At 61.0% G+C, this 22,644-nt stretch overlaps 1 protein-coding gene across 1 annotated transcript; it reads left to right on the plus strand.

Annotated features, from left to right (window-relative positions):
• Positions 1-2,506: 2,506 nt before the first annotated feature.
• On the plus strand, positions 2,507-19,934 carry ADAM11 (ADAM metallopeptidase domain 11). Its single transcript, XM_022565199.2, has 26 exons — positions 2,507-2,579; positions 3,034-3,209; positions 11,518-11,594; positions 11,743-11,809; positions 12,804-12,889; positions 12,971-13,046; positions 13,433-13,499; positions 13,568-13,635; positions 13,979-14,053; positions 14,134-14,205; positions 14,406-14,572; positions 15,115-15,199; positions 15,323-15,413; positions 15,530-15,581; positions 16,090-16,189; positions 16,272-16,343; positions 16,453-16,545; positions 16,919-16,999; positions 17,541-17,591; positions 17,690-17,753; positions 17,979-18,078; positions 18,287-18,406; positions 18,498-18,666; positions 18,756-18,870; positions 18,958-19,048; positions 19,701-19,934. The coding sequence occupies exons 1-26, from the start codon at positions 2,507-2,509 to the stop codon at positions 19,747-19,749; spliced, it is 2,337 nt and encodes a 778-aa protein (XP_022420907.2). The 3' UTR covers positions 19,750-19,934.
• Positions 19,935-22,644: the final 2,710 nt, after the last annotated feature.

Raw genomic sequence — 22,644 nt, forward strand, 5'->3', positions numbered from 1 at the left:
GAGACACAGGCCCTGCCCTCAGGGGCCCCCATCTAAGGAGAAAACCATCCTTGCTATCGGGCCAAGTAGGATGGGGCGGCAATCCCTACTCTTGTGAAGTCCCAGTCTGAGGAGAAGCTGTCTACAGCCGCCACCCCCAACGTCAGGCAGGAGGTTGCGTGAGGGAATTGAAGCAAGCCTCCTGCTTGGGAGTGGCGTGCAGCTTGTAGCAGAGCTGCCACTGAGGACAAGATGGGGAGGAGGGGACTTGGGTGGGGAGTGGAGTATGGTCAAGGGAAGGTCAAGCTGTCCAGCTGGGTGTGCTCAAAGCTGGGAACCCAGAGAGATAAGGGGCTGTTGGAGGCCAGTGGGCCCTACAATTGAGCTCCAGGGAAGCTGGCCCAGAAAGCCACGGGAGACGTGTCACTCAGGACCAGCAAGATCTCCCCACCAGGAAGACCAAGGAACCAGGGCCACAGAAGTTGTAGGAATGTGCTTCAGCCTAGGAGGTCCGGGCCACAGATTGGGGTCTCTGTGTGGTCTTGGGCATGTTGCAGGAGGGGATCCAGACTCCCACAGGCCCAAAGCCCTCCATGGTGAAATGAAACCCTGGGAGGCCGTGTAACGTGGCGAGGGTAAGGTAGGACAGACTCACCCTGGTGGTGTCTGGGGTGCCATCCAAAGGGGTAGAGGGTGGGATAGATGGACCAGATGGGCCAGTCCCTTCTAGGTCCCAGATAGAAGGCAAAGGTGGGGATAGGGGTGGCCAGGGAGGAGGGGGACCCTGGAATATGGGATGTACCTCTCACCGACCAGCTGTTTGACTTTGGGAGGCTCACGTAGCCTCTTGGAGCCTTAGTTTCCCCACCTGTAAAATGAGAAACACAGTCTCCCCCTCCTGGATAATTGTGGGCTTCCAGGGAATATCACACAGTAGGTCCTAATTCCTCAGAGCCCCTACACCCTGGAGGAGGTTTCCAAGATGTCTCCAGGATGAAGGAACAATTGACTCAGACTTGCTGAGCATCTGGGTCTGGAATGGCAGGTGGTTGGATGGGGGGGAGGGGGAGTCACCCTGTTCCCAGCATTGATGTCAGCGCCTCCTGGGAAATCACCTTCTCACCTCTCCTGGGCCTAAAATAGAGCGGGGGGGGGGGGGGCCTGTCATGAGCCAGAGGCAGCTCCCTCCCTGGCAGAGGCCCTGGGTCCCTGGGGAAGCAGAGGACCCAGCAAGGGGATCCCTGCCTCCATTCCTACTCCTCAGTGATCTGTGGTCTCCCAGTGTGGGTGTGAGGATGCTCTGGCTTGGGGCACAAAGTCAGGGTGAGGCCTCACCAGCGGGGCTCACGTGTCTTACCACACCTTAACCCATCACTGACTCTTAGGATTCCTAGCAGGGGTCAGAGATCCCAAGCCCCCAGTGTGGACACCCACCTTGCCCAGGAACCTGGGAGCTGAGCTGAGGGCACAGCTGGGGAGGTAGGTTGGGAGGCCAGATGGTCTATAGACAGGGCAACCTAGTTTGGCGAGAGAGGGGAGGCTGGGAATGCAGAGGTATCTTCTGCTCCTCAAAGATGTGGGCTGGCAAGGGAGGGACAGGAATTGGACATGCTAACCTCATGTAAATTACCTGGCTAGTTTATATATTTAGGGGAAGGGGAAAGAATTGAGGTGTCCTGTGTGAGGGACTCAGCCCAGTGAGGGGAGGACCCCCCGGTGACAGCAATGCCTGAAGCCCTCCTGGAGGACCCAGCAGTGCCCTACTCCACCGGGAGAGATCCCAGAGGCACTGAGTTGGGTTGGACGCAAGAGCCCCTGCCCCTCGCTTCCATCCCTGGGGCTTCAGCCTTCCCAGCTCCAATAGCCTTCAGTGGAGCAGGGCTCTGGGGGCTGGGTCCAGGGAAGCCCTCTCCCGGGTACGAAGCCAGAGGGGTGACCCCAGGCGGGGCAGCCACGGCCCCGCACCTCGATCGCGCGGGTCCCCAGAAGAGCCGTCACCAGATCAGAGCCCGGGGGTCCCTCTGTACCCTGCCTCCCTCCCCCTATGAATCGACGGGTCCTCGGAGCTCCCCAAGCAAGGGCAGCCGAGGAGGAGATCGCGAGGTGGAAACCGCGTGTGCCCAGCCCTGCACCTGCCGAAGGGGCCGAGGAGGGGCGGGAAGGCTTGTCCCGGGCGGCGCCTCTTTTGTCCTCCCGTCGCGGCGGCCCCGGCCCTGCCTAGCTGGGGGTGGGGGTGGGGGCCGCGGGGGGCGGGGGCGGGCCCTCGGCTCACGTGCTCGCCGCTCGGCTCTTAACCCGGCCCGCAGCCCCGCCGGGATGGCCGCGGCCGGAGCGCGCTGAGTCGGGCGTCCTCCCTGCCGCCGTCGCCGCAGCCGCCGGCCCGCGCACCGCTCCCGCCCCTCTCCCGACTGCCCGGCGCCCCCGCCCGCGGCTCCCGCAGCCCGCGCCTCCCCGCCCGCCCTTCCTTCCGCCCGCGCCGCGCAGCTCGCCGCCGCAGCCCCCGGACCCGGAGGATTATGAACGAGCCATGAGGCGGCTGCGGCGCTGGGCGTTCGCGGCGCTGCTGCTGCTGCTGCTGCTGCCGCTGCTCCCCTCGCCCGGTGAGTGACCCCCGCCCGGCCCGGCCTCGGCGCCCCCTCCCTGCCCCCGCCCCGGGTTTTGCGGCGGTTTCTGCTGCAGCCACATTTTCCTGCAGTGCTCGGGGTGACAGCAGGTCCAGAGCGCGGGAGGGCGTGGGGGGGGGGGGAGGGTGCATGCACCCACCTGTCCACATCTGCCCCCCACCGCGGCCAGCCCCCTGCCGCCGGCCGGCGGACTCTGCAGGTCTCTGAGGCTTTGGTGGGGGGGCAGTCGTGACGGTCGGGCTGGAGTGCAGCTCCTGGCCCCCTCCCCATCGGGTTCTTGCCTCGGCAGGGCAGCAGATCCTCCCACCCAGATCCCCCCAGGGTTCCAGGGGCCACATCAGAGTGGGGGATGGGCGTGCCGTACCCACCCCATTCCCGTCTCTTGCCCCATGGTGGGCATCTGTCTGCAGCTATGCCCTTTTCTCCCCAGGTGTGGGGACCCGGGGTCCCGCCGGAGCTCTGCGCTGGAGGGTCTCTCCCCCGTTGGGGGGCCCGGAAGCCCCGGAGGTCACAGAGCCCAGCCGTCTGGTGGGGGAGAGCTCCGGGGGAGAGGTCCGAAAGCAGCAGTTGGACACCAGGGTCCGCCAGGAGCCTCCTGGTGGCCCGGTGAGTGGGGCCGGCAGTGAGGCCAGGGGGCTGGAGCAGGCCTCAGAGCCCAGGGGAGACCACGGGGCAGCCAGGGCTTGGGCGCCTGCCTCCCCAGCAGCCGGCTCCTGCAGCTTCCCCTTCTGTACAATGGGCTACCAAGGGGGTGCTGGAGCCCACTAGTGGGAGCACACACCTGCCCCTCTCTAGGCCCCCTCCCATCAGGGTGGGGATCCCCTGCCCTCAGCGGACCCAGAAGGCCCAGGGCTCAGTCCAGCCTTGGTCAGCTTTCCGCCAGCCCCCTCTCCTGCCAAAGCAAGCCGTCCTACACCAGATGGGGCTTGGGGAGGGCAGTGAGAGGCAGGAAGAAGCAGCTAAGAGGCCAGTCAGGGGTTAGGGCTGCTGGGTGCCCGCCACAGCCACCCTCAGTGGGCTTTTTTGGGGACCAGCTTAGTGCTTGCTTCTGCCTCAGTTTCCCCCTGTGCCCTGATCGCATTGTTGTTCTCCTTTCCGTTCTCGCCGTGGGTGGGCCTTGGGAAAATGTTCGAGGCCCCAAGCTCACTCACAAATGCCCACTCCACTCACCCGCTGTCCCTTTCAGCTGCCAGGCGCCCCCTGCCTCCCTGAGGAAGGTTGGGAATGAAGGAGATTAATTGCAATTAATAATTAATTAATATCATGTGAGCAATAATCACCCAGATGGAATATTCATTCAGCATGCCTAGGCTCTCCAGGAGCTCGAAGCTGAAAGTTAGCCAGGCCAAGGGGTCGGCGAGGGCAGGACGGCAAAGGCCTGGCAGAAATAGGAGGAGGAGAGAGACTCAGAGGAGTACAATCAAGGTCTGGGAAGTTTGGGCAGCTGGGAGTGGTGGGAGGTAAATTGGGCTGGGCAGAGGGAGGAAGCAGGGAAACGGAGGCTAACATTGCGGACATCTGTCAGACTGGCTTCTGGCCCTGCCTAATGTACTTGGTTAAAAGCCCTTAGGGGGGGTGGAGGGGGCTGTGGCGTTGCCGGGGGGGGGGGGGGGGGGGGGGGTGGGGGTGGGGGCGGGGGTACTCGGGGAAATGGAATGGAGCAGAAAGGCGGCATGCATAATAGATAGACCATCACTCAGGGCAGTGTGGAGTGGGGGAGGGGTGGTTAATGGTTCTGAGTGGGCAGGCCTGGTGAAGATGGGGAGGGGTGGGGGGAGGTGGGCTGGGAGGGAGGGGAAGGCGGTGGAGGCTGCCTTTGGGGCCTGCCCAGGCTCCCTGGCAGGTGGTAGATGGGCAGTAGGGATGGTCCGCGGGCCAGGGATAGGGTGTCCTGGCTGGGTTTGGCCCTTGGTCTGACTTTCTTCCTTGGTGGCCCCCTACCTGTGAACCGTGCACCCCAAGCCTGTGTTGGCTGGGAGTTGGCTGCTGTTCCTGGCTGCTGGGAGTCTGACTGGTGTCTTAGGGGATGTCCAGATTGGAGGATGGGGTGGTACCACAGTGGGGTCAGAGGACAGGGATGAGGGAAAGCCGGGGGGCCAGGGAAGGATGAAGAGTGGGTGCTCCTTCAGCTTAGTCCTTCCTGAAGAGAAAGAGTGGGGGCAGGAGTCTGAGGTATGGTGGTACCTGTGACGGTGGGGAGACGGGGATGGGTGCGCTTGGACTGGATGGGTTGAGTATGTAGAGGACGGGGGAGTCTCTCTGGGTGTCTCTCTGCTGGGTGAGTGGGTGGCATGTGTGCATGTGTTACAGTGTGTGAGTGACCAAGTCTGAATAAGCCCAACCGGGTGTCTGGAGGGTGGGAGTGGAGCTTCTGTGGAGCTGTGGGGCAGTGGTCACGGTCGCTTCCAGTGGGGATCTCTCTGGGACTGAGCCTTCCCTGGGACCTCCCTGCAGCCTCCCAATGAGGCTCACTCATTGTCCTGACTTGTCTGTACACCATTTTCCCCTGGGGTGGAATTCTTACAACTCCGTAAGCTGGGTAACTTTTTTCTGCCCATTTTGCAGATGAGCAAACTGCGGCTCAGAGAGATTAAGTAACTTGCCCAAAGTCAATGAGATCTTAATCAGTGGGGTGATTTTCTCCAAGAGCAGGGCTCTTCCCACAGTGCCGTTCTGCCTCCAGGCACTCTCTGGGTTTTGGCACGTGGGTGGGGGGGGGGGCATTTCCCAACCTCCCTCCCCCACCCAGCCCAGCACAAGGTGGAGGAAGGCCAAGCGAGACAGAAAGACATGTCCAGAATATTCCCACCCGACCGGAAGGAGGCCCCTCTAGCTCCCACTTGGCATTTCTCCCTGGAGCACTTCTGGCCTCAGAACCTCAGGGGCCGATGGTGGAGCCCGTGCAGCGTTGAGCCCAATGTCCCAACAGGAAGTGTCCCACCCTGCTGCTGTGTGGTTTTGTCTGAAGTTCTTGCACCCATTTGGGATCTCAAGCCAAACAAGGTCTTGGGTCAGCAGCAAGATCTCCATCTGCTGTGGGTCATGTGCCAAGTTTGGGGGCACATGCTGGCCGGCAGGGCTGGGATGGCGGGAACCAGGGTGCTCACCTGCTCTGGCCCTGAGCCAGCGCCTTTCTGAGCCCGGATCCCTCAAATCAGGATGATGAGAGCATGGATCTCAGACCCACCCGCTGCCAGGAGGTAGTGATGGGGAAAGACTCCCGGCTTTTGTGAGGGGGGCCAGGGAGAGCGAAGCAGTCCAGGAAGGAGTTCGAAGCTAGAGAAATTACAATTTACTGGGCCCTCAATGGGACAGGCACTGTTCTACCTTTCTATGTTATTAATTTATTTCATCTGCATCACAACTCCAGGAGGTGGGGCTATTATTATTCCCATTTCACAGATGGGGAAACAGGCACAAAGAGGTGAAGTAACTACTCCAGGTCACTCAGCACTTAAGCAGCATGGTCAAGCTTGATTTTCAGGGCAGCCCTCTTAGCCAGTGCATGCCGGCCCCTCGCTCAAGGGTACAGCAAAGAAAGGCCCAGGGGACTCTGCCCTCCTTGCCACGGCTCTCAACATCTCACTTCTGTCCAGTTTGGAAACAGGCTAGGCCTGAGGCCGAGAGGTCGGGGAGCTTCTGGAAGTGTAGAAACCTGGGATCACAGGGAGCCTGCAGCTGGGTGTGAGGCGGAAGAACAAGCAGGGCCTCAGTGTTCACCGCACAAGGGTGCCCGGGCCAGTGGGCTGAGTGAATCGGAGGACTCGTGAGGCTGCATGTGTTCTGAAGGGACCCTTTTTCTCATCCACACGAAGCGGCTGTGCGGGTTGTGCCTCCCCCTGAAAAACCCAGCCTCCTTCGGAACCAAGGAGAGGGCAGGATGTGAGTTAGTGAACGGGGGCGTGGAGGGTCCCAGGCCCAGGAGTCAGCTGGCAGAGGGGACCTCAGTCACTGGGTTGAGCTCCTGGGAGAGCTGCCCAGACCAGCATTTGCCACCTGAAAGCCCTTAACCGAGGACGCGTGCTGTGGTGTCTGCGTTTTCTTGCTGGGGAGGAGTGGGGGGCAGTCAGGCAAGGCTCAGTCCTCAGCCCCTTGCAAGATGGCAGTCACGGGCAGGAAGCCACAGGGCCTGTGCCTGGAGCCCTAGTACCTGACCTGGGCCAAGGTCACAGCTCTGACCTGGGATCAGAGGCAGGAGGGGGTTCCTGGGAGGGGGCTGGTGGCTGGAAGGATTTGTGCTGGGCCCAGCTTGCTCCAGGGTGGGCCCTGAACGAGCCCTGCCATGAGGTTGGGCAGAGGGAGAGTTCATGCAGGAAGCTCAGCTTCCATTTGAAAGGCTGTACCTGTGGCTTTGGCGCGGGACAGCCTCAGTGGGTCCTGGCTCCCCCGCTTCTGACTGAGTGGCCTGGCAAGCCTTCTGAACCCCACCTTCCCCATCCATGAGGTGGGGGTAACAGTAGTCTCTACTTCGCCCAGGCTGCTGTGAGGATTAGAGGAGATGATGGGTGGCAGGTGTCCTGCCTGGGATCCGGCAGGAGCAGATGTTCAACATCTGGCCTCCTGAGTGTCCGGGGCCAGGTGTGGCAGGAGGGCTGGGTGTCAGGAACAGGAGCCAGGGCATTTGGGGTTACCTGTCAGACTCCGTGCAGGGTTGGGGGAGGGGCAACGTGGCAGGAGTCTTGAGCCCTCCCCAGCCAGACTCCAGCCTGTGGGCTTGGCCTCACCAAAGCACCCCTCCTGGCTGCCTGGAGGGACCCAGCTGCCCAGAGTCTGTCCCCAGAGAGACTAATGACCCTGTAAGGAGTCCCTCTGTCCTCACGCATTTAGGTCAAATCCCATTATCGGAAGTTGGTCCAACTGTTCTTTCTCACTATCTGGGACTCCCGCTGTCCTGCCGAAAAGTGCAGGCTCGGCGCATCCTGGGGGCCCAGGGCTGGGAAGGCAGGGATTTCTCCCAGGTGGGGCTCCTGCCTCTCCGGCTCCTCCCCCTCTGCCACCACCAGCCCACGCGGTTTCTCCAGTGCCTCAAAGCCCTGTTCAGCTGGAACATTTACACTTCCTTTTTCATTGATTATTATATTACTAATCCTTGTGAGAAAAACACATTTAAAAGGGCTTTCATTTAGTCCTCATGACAGCATCATTTTACCAGTGGGGAAACTGAGGCTCAGAGAGGGTAAGCAGCTCACTCGGGCCTTCTGATGCCTTTCCTTCAACAAAAGTGTTGAGCCCCTGGGCAAGGAAAAAGGTGGGTGTAGCCCGAACCCCAGGGGACTAAAGGCCGCCCCTGTGAAGAATTGAATCAGTGACCAAAGAAATCGATGTGCCCGAGGTCCCAGGGATAGAGAGGGGCCGAAGCCCTGTCAGGTGGGGTGGGTGGGTGCACGCCCTGTGGTCGCAGACGAGGGTGAGGAGAAGGTCCTGGGAGGAGATGGAAGCTTGGGAGGAGGGATTCAGGGTAACTGTTTGAGGGGTAGCGCCTGGATGTTCAAACTTTCTGGGGTGTTTGGGAACCCGAAAGATCTTTAGGCTTCCCCTTCCCGAGACTGTGATTCTGTAGGTCTGGGGTGGAGGCCTGGCATCTGTATTTGTGATTCTGGGACTTCAGCGGGGATTTTGCCTCCTTGCCTCCACACTCATATCTGGTGGGGGGCAAGCAGGTGCCTGGAGAGTGGACCAGCTGGCGACAGGGGAGGGTGAGGTCACCGCAGCCAGGTGGTCACAGCGGCCATGAGAGACAGGAACTCCGGCCCGAGGGTGAGCCTCGACCCAGCGTCTCCCAAGCGTGGCCCTGGGCCAGTCACCTCCAAGTGTCCCTCCCTGGCGTTTATAAAATGAGCACCAGACTGCCCGGGCAGGTTGAGATCGAATGAGCCTGAGCACGTGAGAGCCAGTGGCCGGGGAGCGAGAGGCAAGCACGGGGCACAGGGTGGAGGCCTGGTCGGCCGGTCACCAGCAGCGCTGAGCTGGGCGCAAAGGAGGGCAGCAGTCGGGGACAGAAGGGGCTCCCGAGGCAGGGACTGAGGGATAGCGAGAGAGGTCAGGGACAGGTCTGGCAGGATGCAGGCCAGGAGCAGTTTGAATTTGATAGAACATGGGCTGAAAGCTTGGCTGGGAGTGTGTGGGTTGGTGGGGGGAGGTTAAGACTGGTGCCAGCAGGAACCCCCTACCCGGGCGCCTGGGGTACAGAGGGCCTGGGGACTGAGGTGGCTTTGCCTGATCTTTCTCTTCCTGCAGACAGGGGGTGTCCCCCCCCAGTGCCCCTGCATCGGGCCAGGTTAGGCAAACGTGCCCCATTATCTACTTTCCGTCCTCTTCTTCCCATAGCCTTTGGTGGTTCCCCCAACCCCTCCTGGGCTTGCCTCCCAGTCCCAGCAGCTGCCCTTGCACTGCCCCAGGATCCTACCTGGCCTGAACCCTGTGTCCTGCTGGGGAAGGGGGCCTCCCAGCCCCACAGTTAGGCCTTGCCAGGTAAGGAGAGGGATGAGGCCTCAGCAGGCTGCAGGAAGTGGTGGGGACAAAGGCCACCTGGTGTCTGCTCCCGCATTGGTCCGGGCTTTACCCTGAGTTGGGGTCAGCTTGGTCTGCACAGAGAGTGGGGAGGCCAGATGGGTTAGCTCGCTGACTTTCTGAGTGGGGGAGATTCTGCAAGCACCAGGGTCGACTCTTCCAGAATCCTCCAGGCCCAGGACAACCTCTGCCACACAAGGCAACCTTGCAGCCTTGCATCTGGGCTCATCTTACCATTTTCAGTGGGAAAATCTGAGGCTCAGAGAGGTTGCTGGATTATCCCTGAGGCTACCAACTTTAGAGAGCGGAATCAAGGCAAGGGGCCTGGACAGGCTGCTCTCCTGGGTGGCCAGCATGGGGGCCGGGATAGAGGCTTGTCAGTAGGGGCCAGAAAGAACAAGCAGGAACAGACCTGAGGGCAAGAGAGGGCAGAGGTTGTCCAGACAGGGATGGGTGGGGAAGGCAGAGATAGTCGAAGTCCAGGAGGGGAGAGGGAGGGCAGGGATGGTCCAGACAGGGATGGGTGGGGAAGGCAGAGATAGTCCAAGTCCAGGAGGGGAGAGGGAGGGCAGGGGTGGTCCAGACAGGGATGCGTGGGGAAGGCAGAGATAGTCCAAGTCCAGGAGGGGAGAGGGAGGGCAGGGATGGTCCAGACCAGGGAGTTAGGGTATTGGGGACAGAGCTGGTCGAGGCCCAGGGGCAGGGGGAGGGCAGGGATGGTCCAGACCAAGGTGGGGAGAGGGAAGCAGTGACTCCTTGTCTTTGACTTTCTTTTTCAAATCTGGTTGACGCTCTAGGGGCTCAGGATGGAGCTTGGAGCCTCGGTCAGCCTGGGGTGGGGTGAGTCAGTGTCTTTGGGGCTCAGAGGGCTGCCTACCTCACCCTGACTCCCAGGGCCTCTCATGGACACTGGGCCGTTTCCATCTTACCTCACCGTTGAGGGAAGAAGGCCCTAGAAGCTGATTCCCTAGGCTTGAATCCCAGCTCTACCACTTCTTAGCCTTACGACCATGGGCATGTTAGTTAACCTCTCTGTGCCTCAGTTTCCCCATATGTTAGATGAGGATAACATTAGTATCTATCCCATTGGGTTGTAGTGAAGATCAAATACGATGATACTTGTAAAGTATTTAGAACAGTGCCTGGCGCATACAAGCGCTCATGAAGATTAGAAATCTAGGTGGCTGATCAGGAAGCCGACTAGCACCAGGCTATGGAATTTTGTGACATCGGGGCTCCCCTCCATCTTGTAACCTGCTCCCCCCGAAAGAAAGGCAGCCAGCAAACTTCCTCACATCTGTACAGCCCAGTGGTGGGCCCCTCATCTGGGGATCTGGATTTCAGTCTCCTTAAACGGACGGGGATGAACAGAAGGCTCCAGCCCCTCTCAGGCCCTTCCCGTGCTTTGAGATCTTTTGTAAGACCTGAGGCTTGGGCTGGGGACGTGGGAGCCGAGAAGGCTGACTTCTCCTCAGCCCAGACTCTCCTGCCCCTTCTTCTCTTGGAGTCGCTTTCCCTCCAGGCACCTAGCGTCAGGTCTGGAATCCGCACCCGCTACAGTAGCTGGGCACCCAGGCCTGGGAGGGCAGCCATCTTGCTCAGGCCTGGTACGTTGCTATGACAACCTGGAGCCTCCCAGCCCCACTGCAAAGGCCCCTCTGAAAAATTTATCAGGAAAACTTCCGTGTTTAAAAATTAACCATGGGATTGAAATATCAAAGATGAGCTGCTTTGGGCGAGGCAGAGGGCAATGGACTTGGGGGTAGAGGAGCCACGTTCTTTCCCCCTGACAGGATGGCATTTGCCCATCATCCCAGCTTCCAGGGGCCCTGCGATCATTTCTAACCCATTCCACCCCTGTCTGCAGCGTACGAGGCCTCCTCCATAAGTTGAGGCTAGGGCCAAGGTAGGGGGACAGGAAGGGAGGGGCCTGCTTCAGCAGGGCCCTGGGGTCACACTGCACCCCATCTCCTGTTTGCCTTTTTCCCGTGATACTTCTCGGGGCCTCCCTTTAGTTCACCTGTGGGTGAGCGTGGCCCTGCCAGCAGCAGAGAGGGCCTGGCGTGAGGCAGTGGGCAGGCTGAGCTGCCCCTGCCCATCCCTACCGTAGACTGGCCCCAGGGCCACACCAGAGAGGGTGGGCTGGCACCCAGAGAGCCGGGAGGCCTGTGCCCTGGGGTGCGTGCTCCTGCCCCTCCCCCCAGGAAAGGAACAGGGTCTTGGAGGAAGATGAGCTTGGAGGAAAGCATCTTCCCCCTAGATCAATGGTACCCACAGCTGCTGGGCCTGGGCCATCCCCTCCCCAGGGCTACTCCCCTTACTGGGGTTTCGCCAGTCCCCCCAGTTCCCACCTTCAGGCCTCCCCAGGTTGACTCCCCTTCTGCCTTCCCCCACTTTCTCTCAGCCTGTCCACCTGGCCCAGGTGAGTTTCGTCATCCCAGCCTTCAACTCAAACTTCACTCTGGACCTGGAGCTGAACCAGTGAGTGTGGCCTTGAGTCTGGGGGAAGGGCAGCCGGCGGGCAGGCTGGCTGGGGCAGGGCACCTGGGTCTGAGCTGTGGTGGGACCCAAACAGGACCCAGCCCCACTGTGACCCGCTTCTTCCTCCTGCCCACTCTGTCTGTTCCAGTCACCTTCTCTCTTCGCAATATGTGGAGCGCCACTTCAGCCGGGAGGGGCCGACCCAGCACAGCACCGTGAGTGCCTTTGGAAGGGGATGGGGAGGTGGTATGAAGGGACAGGTGGCCGGTGGAGATGGGGTCTGGGGTATATTCTACAATCGGGTTGGGCCTGGCCCCTCCAGGATTGGAGTCGGGGTGGCCTGTCGAATGGCATGGAGCCCTCAGCTCCCCTCGCCCAGCTCCAGAGGGCTGACCCCCAGCCAGCCTGTCTGCCAGCGTGGAGACATTCCAGGACTCCCACTGCTCCACGCCCAGAATCTTCTGGCAGGGGGCAGTTGGGGCAACGCCCCTCTTGCTCAGCACCAAGGCCCTGGGAATTCCGGGCTGCCTGGGACCCCAGGGTCCCATCCCTGAAGGCCCAGGGGTGCAAGCAAAGATGAATGGGTGTCTATAAATAGCCTCGGCCCTCCCCCTCCAGACTGTTCAGTAACTGGAGCACAAGTAATTCTGCAGGAAGCAGAGGGGAGGGGGTGCTCGTCCCCTCTGACCTGTGAGCCAGGAGGACACACGCTGCTCACATTTCCTCAGCCACAGACCATGCGTCCAGGGGTGGTCCACAGAGGCTGTGGCGTCTGTGAACACACCATGTGTGGAATGGTGTGTGTGTGTTGGGGGTGAGTCCATAGCTTTCATCTGATTAAGTGAGCTGATCCGTGGTAAGTGCTTAGAATGGTGCCTGGCACCCAGTAGGTGCTATATGAACATCAGCTATTCTTCTCAAATGAGTCTGCGATCCCTGTACCAGCCCCAACTCATGGTTAAGAGCCACTGATGTGCCCCAAAGCCCTCACGTTGTAGGTGAGGTAAAGCAGGCCCAGAGAGGGCTAGGAACTTGCCCAAGGTGAAACAGCAAATTAGGAGCAGAGCCAGAGCAGAGCTGGGCTCCAGATCCCCAGGTGTATCCAGGGACCGCAGCCCTGCACACAGGGCAGCTTCAGCGGCCCTCACCCGTCCTCCTGCCTTCATGCGGGGAAGGGAGCATGTCCACTCACGCTCTCTGCTCCCCCAGGGGGCTGGAGACCACTGCTACTACCAGGGGAGGCTCCGAGGGAACCCGAACTCCTTTGCTGCCCTCTCCACCTGCCAGGGGCTGCAGTGAGTATGGGGAGGGGCTGGGCTGCCGGGATGAGCCTCCAGCCCTGGGGACGGTGGGGAGCTGCGTCTCTCTCGCTGCAGCGGGGTCTTCTCTGACGGGAACTTCACCTACATCATGGAGCCCCACGAGGTGGCCAGGCCTCGGGAAACCCTCCAGGTGAGCCCCTCCCTGGCCCCTCTGACAGCCCTGCCACGCTCGTCCCAATGGCTGTCACCGCAGTGGCCACTGCTGCCTCCTCACCCTCCTGCCTTGGTAACCTCAGCCTCACTGCCCTCCCCCGTGCCCCCAGCTCCAATGTCCCCTCTGTCCCCCAAGTAACCTCCCATCGGGCTCCAGTGTCCTTTGCCCCTGTCTCTCAGGGTGCCCCCAGGTCTTGACCCCGGAATCTGAGCATCTGGGAGATCAGATCCGACATGGGAGCTCTGGCCAGTTCTGGGTCACCCTGGGGTGGGGTGGGGGGAAGGGCTGGAGATGTTCCCCCGCAACTGGGCTCAGAGCAGATCTGGTCGGCCTCCCCAAGAACTAATTTCCCCTCATTGCAGGGACCCCTTCCCCACCTCATTTACCGGACCCCTCTCCTCCCAGCCCCCCTCGGATGCAGGGAACCAGGTAAGGGAGGGAAAATGGGGCTAGGGAGGGGGTCGACTGTGCCCCCCTCACCGGCACCCTCCCCCCAGGCTGCCTGTTTGCTGCCCCTGCCCATTCTGCTTCTCCGAACCGACCAAGGCTGAGAAGGAAAAGGCAGGTATGGGGGCCCGCACAGACCTCCTGCTGCAGAGGCCTCAGGCTGTGGCCGGGAGCAGGAGGTCACCCCCATCCATAGCCGGGGCAAAGGAGGGCTCAGACTGATGTGGCTGGAAGCCAGGGAACCACCTCTGGCAGGAAGCGCCCACCCTAGGCCCTACCCCTAGTGTCTAGGCAAACCGAGGCTGCCTGCCCTGGTACCAAGGCTGGATGGGACCCGCACCAGTGGGGAACCGACACTGTCTCTGGCTGGAGTCCAGCCCCTCCTTGAGTCTGTCTGTGGCTTGGCCACGATGCCAGGCATGGAGGGGACTGATTCCAAGTGCCCACCTCCCCCCCGCCAGGTCCGCCGGGGCCACCCTACAGTGCACAGTGAGACCAAGTATGTGGAACTGATTGTGATCAACGACCACCAGCTGGTACAGTCCCAGGCTGGGAGTAACTTTGGGAGGAGGGGCTGGAAGCAGACTGGCCCTCCGCCCACTCTCTTCTCTCCCAGTTTGAGCAGATGCGACAGTCGGTGGTCCTCACCAGCAACTTTGCCAAGTCCGTGGTGAACCTGGCAGATGTGGTGAGCAGCCCTCCCTTCCCTTTCCTCTCCTCCCACCCCCCACGCCACCGCATGCATCCTCAGGGTGAGCTCTCAAGGGCACCGTCAGCCTCTGACCCCCACTTCCTGGAGGGACAGATTGAGACCTTCCTCCAGCCCTGTTCCCCCACACCCACTCCCACCCTCCAGCCCCCTCCTCATCTTCTCCCCTCCCGGCCCAGATGTACAAGGAACAGCTGAATACCCGCATCGTGCTGGTTGCCATGGAAACGTGGGCAGATGGGGACAAGATCCAGGTGCAGGACGACCTCCTGGAGACCCTGGCCCGGCTCATGGTCTACCGGCGGGAGGGCCTGCCTGAGCCCAGTGATGCCACCCACCTCTTCTCGTGAGTCCCTCACCCCATGATCCCTGCCAGCCTCTGCTGGTGGCTGCGGTGCACAGGGTTACTGAACATGGCTCTGGGCCAGGCACGCTGGCAGGGTGTGGGGACTGGGCTCCCCTTGTACCTACTCCCAGCCATTTGCAGCAGTGGCTGGGCATCTTCCCCTGCATCTTAGGCTCCGGCCCCTTTTCCCTACCACCCGTGGTCTTCCTCTGCCCATAACCTCCCCTTCGTCCCCTCTTCCCCTTTCAAATGGTCCCAGCATCCCTTCCTCAGGGCATCCCTTCCAATGCCCTAGTAGGAAAAAAAAATCTGATAAAAGGTCCTTGCAGTTAGAGATGATCTATTAGGAATCCCTCATTTGGCTTAAGGGCAAATTAATCCAAAGAAGGGAAGGGGATTGCCTGAGGTCACACAGACTGACATGAAGGGCAGAACTCACCTCCTCATGGAGGGCGGGGGGGCTCACCTGTCTCCCCATCAGAGCCCAGGGGAGCCACCACGGGGAAGGCAGTGGGTTCTCCTGACAAGCCTCTCCCTTCCAGGGGCAGAACTTTCCAGAGCACCAGCAGTGGCGCTGCCTACGTGGGGGGCATCTGCTCGCTGTCCAGGGGTGGGGGTGTGAACGAGGTGAGCAGTGTGGGGGGCGTGGCTGGGGTGCCGGGTGGGAAGGAGAGGGGCTGCGAAGGGCATGAGCCCTGTGCCTTTGGGAGGGATGTAGACATCTTTGTGCTCCATCTTCCTCACCCCAAGTATGACAACATGGGGGCCATGGCGGTGACCTTGGCCCAGACGCTGGGACAGAACCTGGGCATGATGTGGAATAAACACCGGAGCTCGGCAGGTATCAGTGAAGACCCTCACACCCCGCCCAGACCCACACTCTAGAGATGAAGAGGGTGTCCACGGGAGGGGGGCGGTTCTTCACCCTCCCTTATATTCACCTGGCTCACCTCTCAGGGGACTGCAAATGTCCGGACAACTGGCTGGGTTGCATCATGGAGGACACTGGGTGAGTTCTTGGGGACAAAACGGGGGAGGATCTTGGGCAAAGGGAGTCCTAGAGCGAGTACTGGGTGACATTCTGGACCCGGCGGCCTCAAGAGACCCAGCTCTCTCTCGGGACCACTCAGAATTCCAGGAAGCACAGCTGTCTGTGGACACTGCATAGGGAGACGCACATTCCCCAGGCTGACGCCCGAATTGTTCAGGCTTGTAGTGCGCACTGTCGCCACTGGGCACCGCCAAAGCCTCATTTGGAGGCACCTTCCCTCCTTGGCGCACAAACCTCCGACTCCCGGAGTCCTGAGGTTTCGGGGAGAAGCCAGGAGCGGCGTCCCCTGCCCACTCCCCCTTGATGGGCAGGCGGGAGGATTCTCATGCAGTGTCCAGGCGCATAGATCTTCAGCCTCCTCGAGATGGTGACCGAGTCCGCCGGTGCATCCCATCCCAGTCTTGAGAAGGGACGAGACAGTGGGCTGGCGGGGACTTAGCGGCACGGTCCCCTCATCCCTACCCAGGTTCTACCTACCCCGCAAGTTCTCGCGCTGTAGCATCGACGAGTATAACCAGTTTCTGCAGGAGGGCGGCGGGAGCTGCCTCTTCAACAAGCCCCTCAAGGTACCAGCCCCAGGGCTGGGAACGTGGGAGCGGGGCTTGGGCAGGGTCCCGGCCAGACTCCCGACACCCCTTCCCCGTCCAGCTCCTGGACCCGCCTGAGTGCGGGAACGGCTTCGTGGAGGCGGGGGAGGAGTGCGACTGCGGCTCGGTGCAGGTGCGAGACTAGTGCTGGTGCCAGGTGGGGGGCGGGGAACGCAGGGGTGAGTGCGAGGGAGGGTCTGGGTGGGGAGGGTCAGGGCTCGCCGTCTCCCTGCGTCCCTCAGGAGTGCAGCCGCGCGGGCGGGAACTGTTGCAAGAAATGCACCCTGACTCACGACGCCATGTGCAGCGACGGGCTCTGCTGTCGCCGCTGCAAGGTGAGGGGGACCCGCCGCTGGGACGGGAAGGAGCGGGGACCGGGAAGGACTGGGCTGCGGACGTCCAGATAGGGGGCGGGACTTAAGGAGGAGGAGCCGCTGGAGGCAAATCTGTAGGGGCGGGGCTTGACGCGAAGGAAGCGCCAATGGGGAGGGAGGAGCTGGGCGTGCGGCCCTCTCCGTTCTGTTGAAGGCGGAGCTACGGGGAGTGGGGCGGAGCACCTACTGAGAAGTAGCGGGGTGGGCGGAGCCGTGAACGGACCTGGGGACGGTGCTGAGTGGGCAGGGAGCGGGCGGGGGGCCGGGCCGAGGAGGCGGGAAGACGAGGGGTCAGTGGTTCTTGCTTGAGCCCCGCAATACATCTCTTCCTTAGTACGAGCCGCGGGGTGTGTCCTGTCGAGAGGCCGTGAACGAATGCGACATCGCGGAGACCTGCACCGGGGACTCGAGCCAGGTCCGTCCGTCCCGGCCGCCCTAAGGAGTCCCGAGCGAGGCAACCACTATCCCTATCCGTTTAGCTCTGCTGGGTGACTGTTCTGCGCGCCCCTCCTCTCCGCTGCTGTAGTCGCCGCCGCTGATCAGCCTCAGTTTCTCATCTGAGAAAGGAGTTCTTCATGCCTTCTGGCTTTGCTCCTCCAATCGTTAAACCAGTATTTATAGTCTAGCTGGTGTTCCCAGTGCCTGGCGCAGTGCCTGGTGTCTACTAGGGATCACAGTGGATAATATTATTTAACCTCTAAGTCCTTATTACATACCAGGCATTCAGTCCTCCCAGCCCCGTGAAGGAGGTGCAGGAAACTGAGGGAGACTGGAGAAGCTATGGGACCTGCCAATCCATGTGGTCTGAGTTCCCTCCTCTTGTCCTTGACCTGGAGGAGCCCTGTGACCTGAGCCCCCACCTGGTGGGCCTTTGGCACCCCTTTATTCTTCCCTGGAGCCGACCTCAGCTCCCAGTCCTGGGTCAGCTCTACTCAGTCCAGCCCCTTTCTCCGCAGTGTCCCCCCAACCTGCACAAGCTGGATGGTTACTACTGTGATCATGAACAGGTATGATGGGGTGGAGATTCTACCCCCTCTGGGTCTCTGGCTCAGTGCAGTCTCTTGTCCTCAGTGTCTGTGTCCCTTGTCTCCTGTCTGTCCCTCAGGGCCGCTGCTACGGAGGTCGCTGCAAAACCCGGGACCGGCAGTGCCAGGCCCTTTGGGGCCATGGTGAGTCTGTGGCTGGAGATGGGAGAGGGACCGTGGAATACCTGGAATTGAGAGGCTGGAGCGGGGACAGGCTCTGGCTGAAATGCCTTCCACCAGATGTGCGGCTCCCCAGGATCTCAGGGACCCAGCTGGACTTGGGGTCAGGCCAGTGTTGGAGGTGCAGGCCTGAGGTCCCAGGTGGGTTCTGGAGTGGGTGGGGTGATGCCTGGCATCATCTCCCTACAGTGGCTGCTGATCGCTTCTGTTACGAGAAGCTGAACGTGGAGGGGACAGAACGTGGGAACTGTGGGCGCAAGGGGTCAGGCTGGGTCCAGTGCAATAAACAGTGAGTAGTCAAAGCTCCTGGTTGGGCTTCCCCAGTTTTGGGGCTGGGGCTCTGGGGCTGGGCAGGGTTTTTTCAGAGATGGGGCGGGCTATGAGTCCCAGCGGGAGACTATGTGAAAAATCAGGGGATGGGGAGAGGGCAGATACGAAGTCAGTTGTTGGGTCTGAGGTCAGACTTGGGGCCCACTGTCTCCACACTACCCCAACAGGGATGTGCTCTGTGGCTTCCTCCTCTGTGTCAACATTTCTGGAGCTCCTCGGCTGGGGGACTTAGGGGGAGACATCAGCAGCGTCACTTTCTACCACCAGGGCAAGGAGCTGGACTGCAGGTGTGGGCTGGGACCATGGCCGGGGAAGGGGAGGTTGCAGCCGTGATGGGGTCGGGGGCAAGGGCAGAGGTCGGCTGTGCTGTTCCCCCAGGGGTGGCCACGTGCAGCTGGCCGATGGTTCAGACCTGAGCTACGTAGAGGACGGCACGGCCTGCGGGCCCAACATGCTGTGCCTGGGCCATCGCTGCCTGCCAGCCTCTGCCTTCAACTTCAGCACCTGCCCTGGCAGCGGGGAGCACCGGATCTGCTCCCACCACGGGGTGGGTGCCTGGAGGTCAGGGAGCAGGCGAAGGGCTTACAAGTGGGGACAGGGCCCTGCTCACCTCTACCGGCCCCACCCCACCTCTAGGTCTGCAGCAATGAAGGGAAATGCATCTGTCAGCCAGACTGGACGGGCAAGGACTGCAGTATCCACAACCCCCTGCCCACGTCTCTGCCCACAGGGGAGACGGAGAGATATAAGGGTGAGGCTGGAGCTGGCCAGGGTGGGGCTCCATCTTTCCTGTCCTCCGTGACTGTCCCTGCCAACTGAGCCCTGCCCTCCTCCCTAGGTCCCAGCGGCACCAACATCATCATAGGCTCCATCGCCGGTGCTGTCCTGGTTGCAGCCATCGTCCTGGGCGGCACGGGCTGGGGATTTAAGTAAGACACACACACGGCCCCTGCACCCCCTGGCATCCTCTGGGGTTATCAGAACCCCAGGCTGTTGGAATTGAGGGGGCCTCCCTGAGAGGTTAACCAAACCGGAGCTCGCCTATCACAATCCAAGCCAGCCCACAGCGTCTTGTCTTAACATTTAAAAAAATTGGTTGCTCACATTTAAAAACCCAGGAGATTTTACGTTAAGAATCCTGATTTCCAGCTTCTCTTGAAATGTGAGAAGATGGGGGCCCCCTGTGCTTCAGTGCATCCCAGCCTGGCCACAGAGTGGAGCTGAGCAGGGAGCTGCCCGAGTCCTCAGTCCCCAGGCCCCACCCAGCCTACGGTGCTCTGTGGGCACCCGTGTCTGGGGCCCTCGAGCTGGTCTAACCCCTGAGTGTACAGAGGAGGACCTGAGGCTCAGGGTCATGTGTTGAGTTAGTTGCAGTCAGGACTCAAACCCAGGACCCAAGTTCAGTAGGTATTCCTGGTAGCGCTCCCTGGGCCTGTCATTAGCATCTAGGTCCCGGGGCCCCTGGCCCATCTCTGGGGCAAAGGGTCTCCCGGGAGCCAGAAGGCCCCTCCCTGGGAGAAGGAGAAGGTCACAGACGGCTTCTTTTCCTTTCTCTGCCTGTCCTCTCCTTGGCTCCTGAAGAAACATCCGCCGAGGAAGGTATGACCCGACCCAGCAGGGGGCAGTGTGACGCCGGCCACGCCATCCCTCCCGCTGTCCCTGTCTCCTCCATCTCATTCGTCACCTCGCATTCTGTGGATGGGGAGCTGGGGCTGGTTCCTCCACCCTTGCTGTCACTGCTGTCACTACAGGGGTGGGAGAACCCCACTCCAGGAAGTGTCCTCAACTTGCCCCTTGCCCCTTCCTCCAGTCCACCCACCCCCTCAGGCCTTGGTCGTTTAACTCCTGCCCTTCCTACGGCCAGACCACCTCTGGCCCCGTGGACCCTGGAGCTGTGCCCCCGCCCACACAGGCCCCAACCCCTGGGAAGGGAGCCTACGTCTGCGTCCCATCTGTTTTGTCTTTCATGTCACCGCTGTCTGACCTCCCGCCAGATCCCCTCCCTGGCCAGCCTGTGACTTGCCGTCTCCAGGGCCCAGCACTGACCTCCTGGGGCCCAGCTCGAGGGCTCTCCTGGGCCCTGCCTTATATCCTCCCCTGATGCCCCCTCTCCATTCCAGGTCTGGAGGAGCCTAAGTGCCCTCCCCCTCCCTCCGAGCCTGGCGTCCACCATCTCGGCCCTGAACCAGGAGTCTGCCCCCGCCCAGCCACAGAGGGAGGCATCATGCAAATGTCTTCCGGGCTCAGCCCTTCAACCCCCGGCCCTACAGGGGCTTGGGGCCGGGTTGTGGCCCTGCCCTCACACCACCAGGGTGGACCAGGCCTGGAGGGCATTTCCCCCATGGTCCCCCACCCCACCTCATGCAGCTTTGGCCTTGCACACCAACTCTCCCTGTGTGAATGTACCTTCCATCATCACAGATTGCCACAGCTCAAGTTGGGTGGGGGGAGGGCTAGAGGGGTGCCCCAGTGGGGCAGGCAGCCACCAGTGGGCATGGCCTGGGATGGCCCCTCTTCAAAACCTGGCAGCTGGGACCAGGCAGGGTTTAAGCTCTCTGGGACCTAGGGGGAGAGGGCTGACATCTACTTTTTTTTTTTTTTTTACTGAATCTCAACTGATGAATGTAACTTTGGGGGTGCTGGGGCCAGGGCAGTTGTGGGGATGTTTTGACATTTGCAGGAAGGACTGGAGGAGCTGAGGTCTGACCATACCCTCTGTCCCTCCCCTGGGATGGTCACACCTGGAATCTTCTCACTGAACACAGACGTCCCCAAGCCAGGCAGGGGCCTGGCATCCCTGCTTGCCCCCTCCGCCCAGCCCTGCTGAGCTTGGAGAGAAGTACGAGTGCTGATTCAAACCAAAGCTGCCTGTTCCGTGCCCAAGGCCTAGGTTATGGGTACGGCAACCACATGTCCCAGATTGTCTTCAATTCCAAAACAACCGTCCTGCTGTCCCTGACAGGACACATGTATTGGGGGGACGGTCCTAGAAAATACAGTCCCTAAAATAACATGGCACCTTCCCCCTTTCAAGAAGGGTGATTCTGACTCAGGGTTTAGGTGCCCCCTGGCGTGGCCTGGAGGTTCCCGGCTGGGCCATCTTCCCAGGGAGCACTCTCCCAAGGACGGAAGGCCAGGGGTGGCCCAGTGCCTGGAGGGTTAGGGGCTCTGCCTGTGATGTGCAAGAGGATGTAGGAAAAGGCAAGTCTCATGTTTGATCCTCAGCTTCTAGAAAAGTCCTCAAGTCCCTGTCAAACCCATTCTGCTCCTTAACCCCACTCCAGGGCAGAGTAGTAAGTTTACAGTCGTTTTCCCCATTAGTCCTCTGATCCCCACTGCAGCTGAGCCCGAGACCGAGGCTGGCAGAATTCCTCAGTCCCCCCACAAACACAGTCCTGCCCAGGGCCTTTCCTCATGACCCTCGCTTGGGACAGAGGAGCTGGCTCCTTAACTGCTGAGAAAAAGCCGGCAGGGGCAAGCTGGGGGTCAAGCCACCTTCCGGATGAAAGCCACAAATGAACGGAGCCCGTCTTCCCAGGGATACCCCCACCCAGACCAGCAGGGGTTTCTGAACACCCCAGGGCCTTTGAACTGCCTCCCCCTGGGGCATCTTTGAGGAGGAATCATGGAAGAAATGGCTCCCTGTTTATTTGCACCACCCCTCAGGGCAACCTGGGGACTGAGGCCCACTGACACCCTTTAAGGTGGCTGGATGCAGCTGCGGTGGGGTCCTTGATACTGAGCTCCAGCTGGTACTGCCCAAGTGAGGGGGGTGGATGGGGTACCCCTCTGGCCAGTACTGCCCCACCAGCCATACAAACTGAGGCAGGGGCAGGAGGCTAAGGGCCGGGTTTTGCCCTATTGCTGCGGTACCTTAAGGCATCCTCTGGTGGTACACACGTGCACACAGGTGGCGATGCATCTGGCACAAGCATTTGGATCCACATCTCCGCACAAGTCTGAATACCTCTGCACGCACAGGCATACCTGTGTGTGCGTGCACATGGGGGTGGGGGTGGGCATGTGGAGAACACAAGACTTCCTGTGACCAGTCCACCTGGCTCCCAGCTGTCTGCATCCTCCTGCCCCACCCTGGCAGCGCCCACCCTGGCAGTGCCCAGGGAGGAGTGGAGGCTGCACTGACCTGGGCCTGGAACTGGCTCCATACAGCATCCTGTAAATATGTCATCTGGGGCTCGGGGTGGGGAGGCAGGGACAGGAACATCAATTAAAGATCATGTCCAGGGGCTTCCATGGAGCTCACACCGACTTGTGTCTCTCCTTTCTGTAAATGACCGAGCGGTGGCCCAGGACCCTTCCCTGTCCTCTCTGGCCCAGGAGGGAGTGTGATGACTGGGCACTAAAGGTGGGACGGGAGCACCCAGGACTGGGCTCTGGGAGGCTGGGAGGAAGGGGCGTAGCTTTCCATTCCCAGACCGGAAATAGGCATCGACTGGGTGGAGGGCCTGGCGCTTCCGCTTCCTTGCTCTCCTGACAAAGATAACTGCTGTCTCTGGCTTCAGCA

This window comes from Delphinapterus leucas, chromosome 19, assembly GCF_059928025.1.
Source record: "Delphinapterus leucas isolate spDelLeu-1000000601 "Yukka" chromosome 19, BTC_Dleu_Yukka2, whole genome shotgun sequence".
NCBI classification, from domain to species: domain Eukaryota; kingdom Metazoa; phylum Chordata; class Mammalia; order Artiodactyla; family Monodontidae; genus Delphinapterus; species Delphinapterus leucas.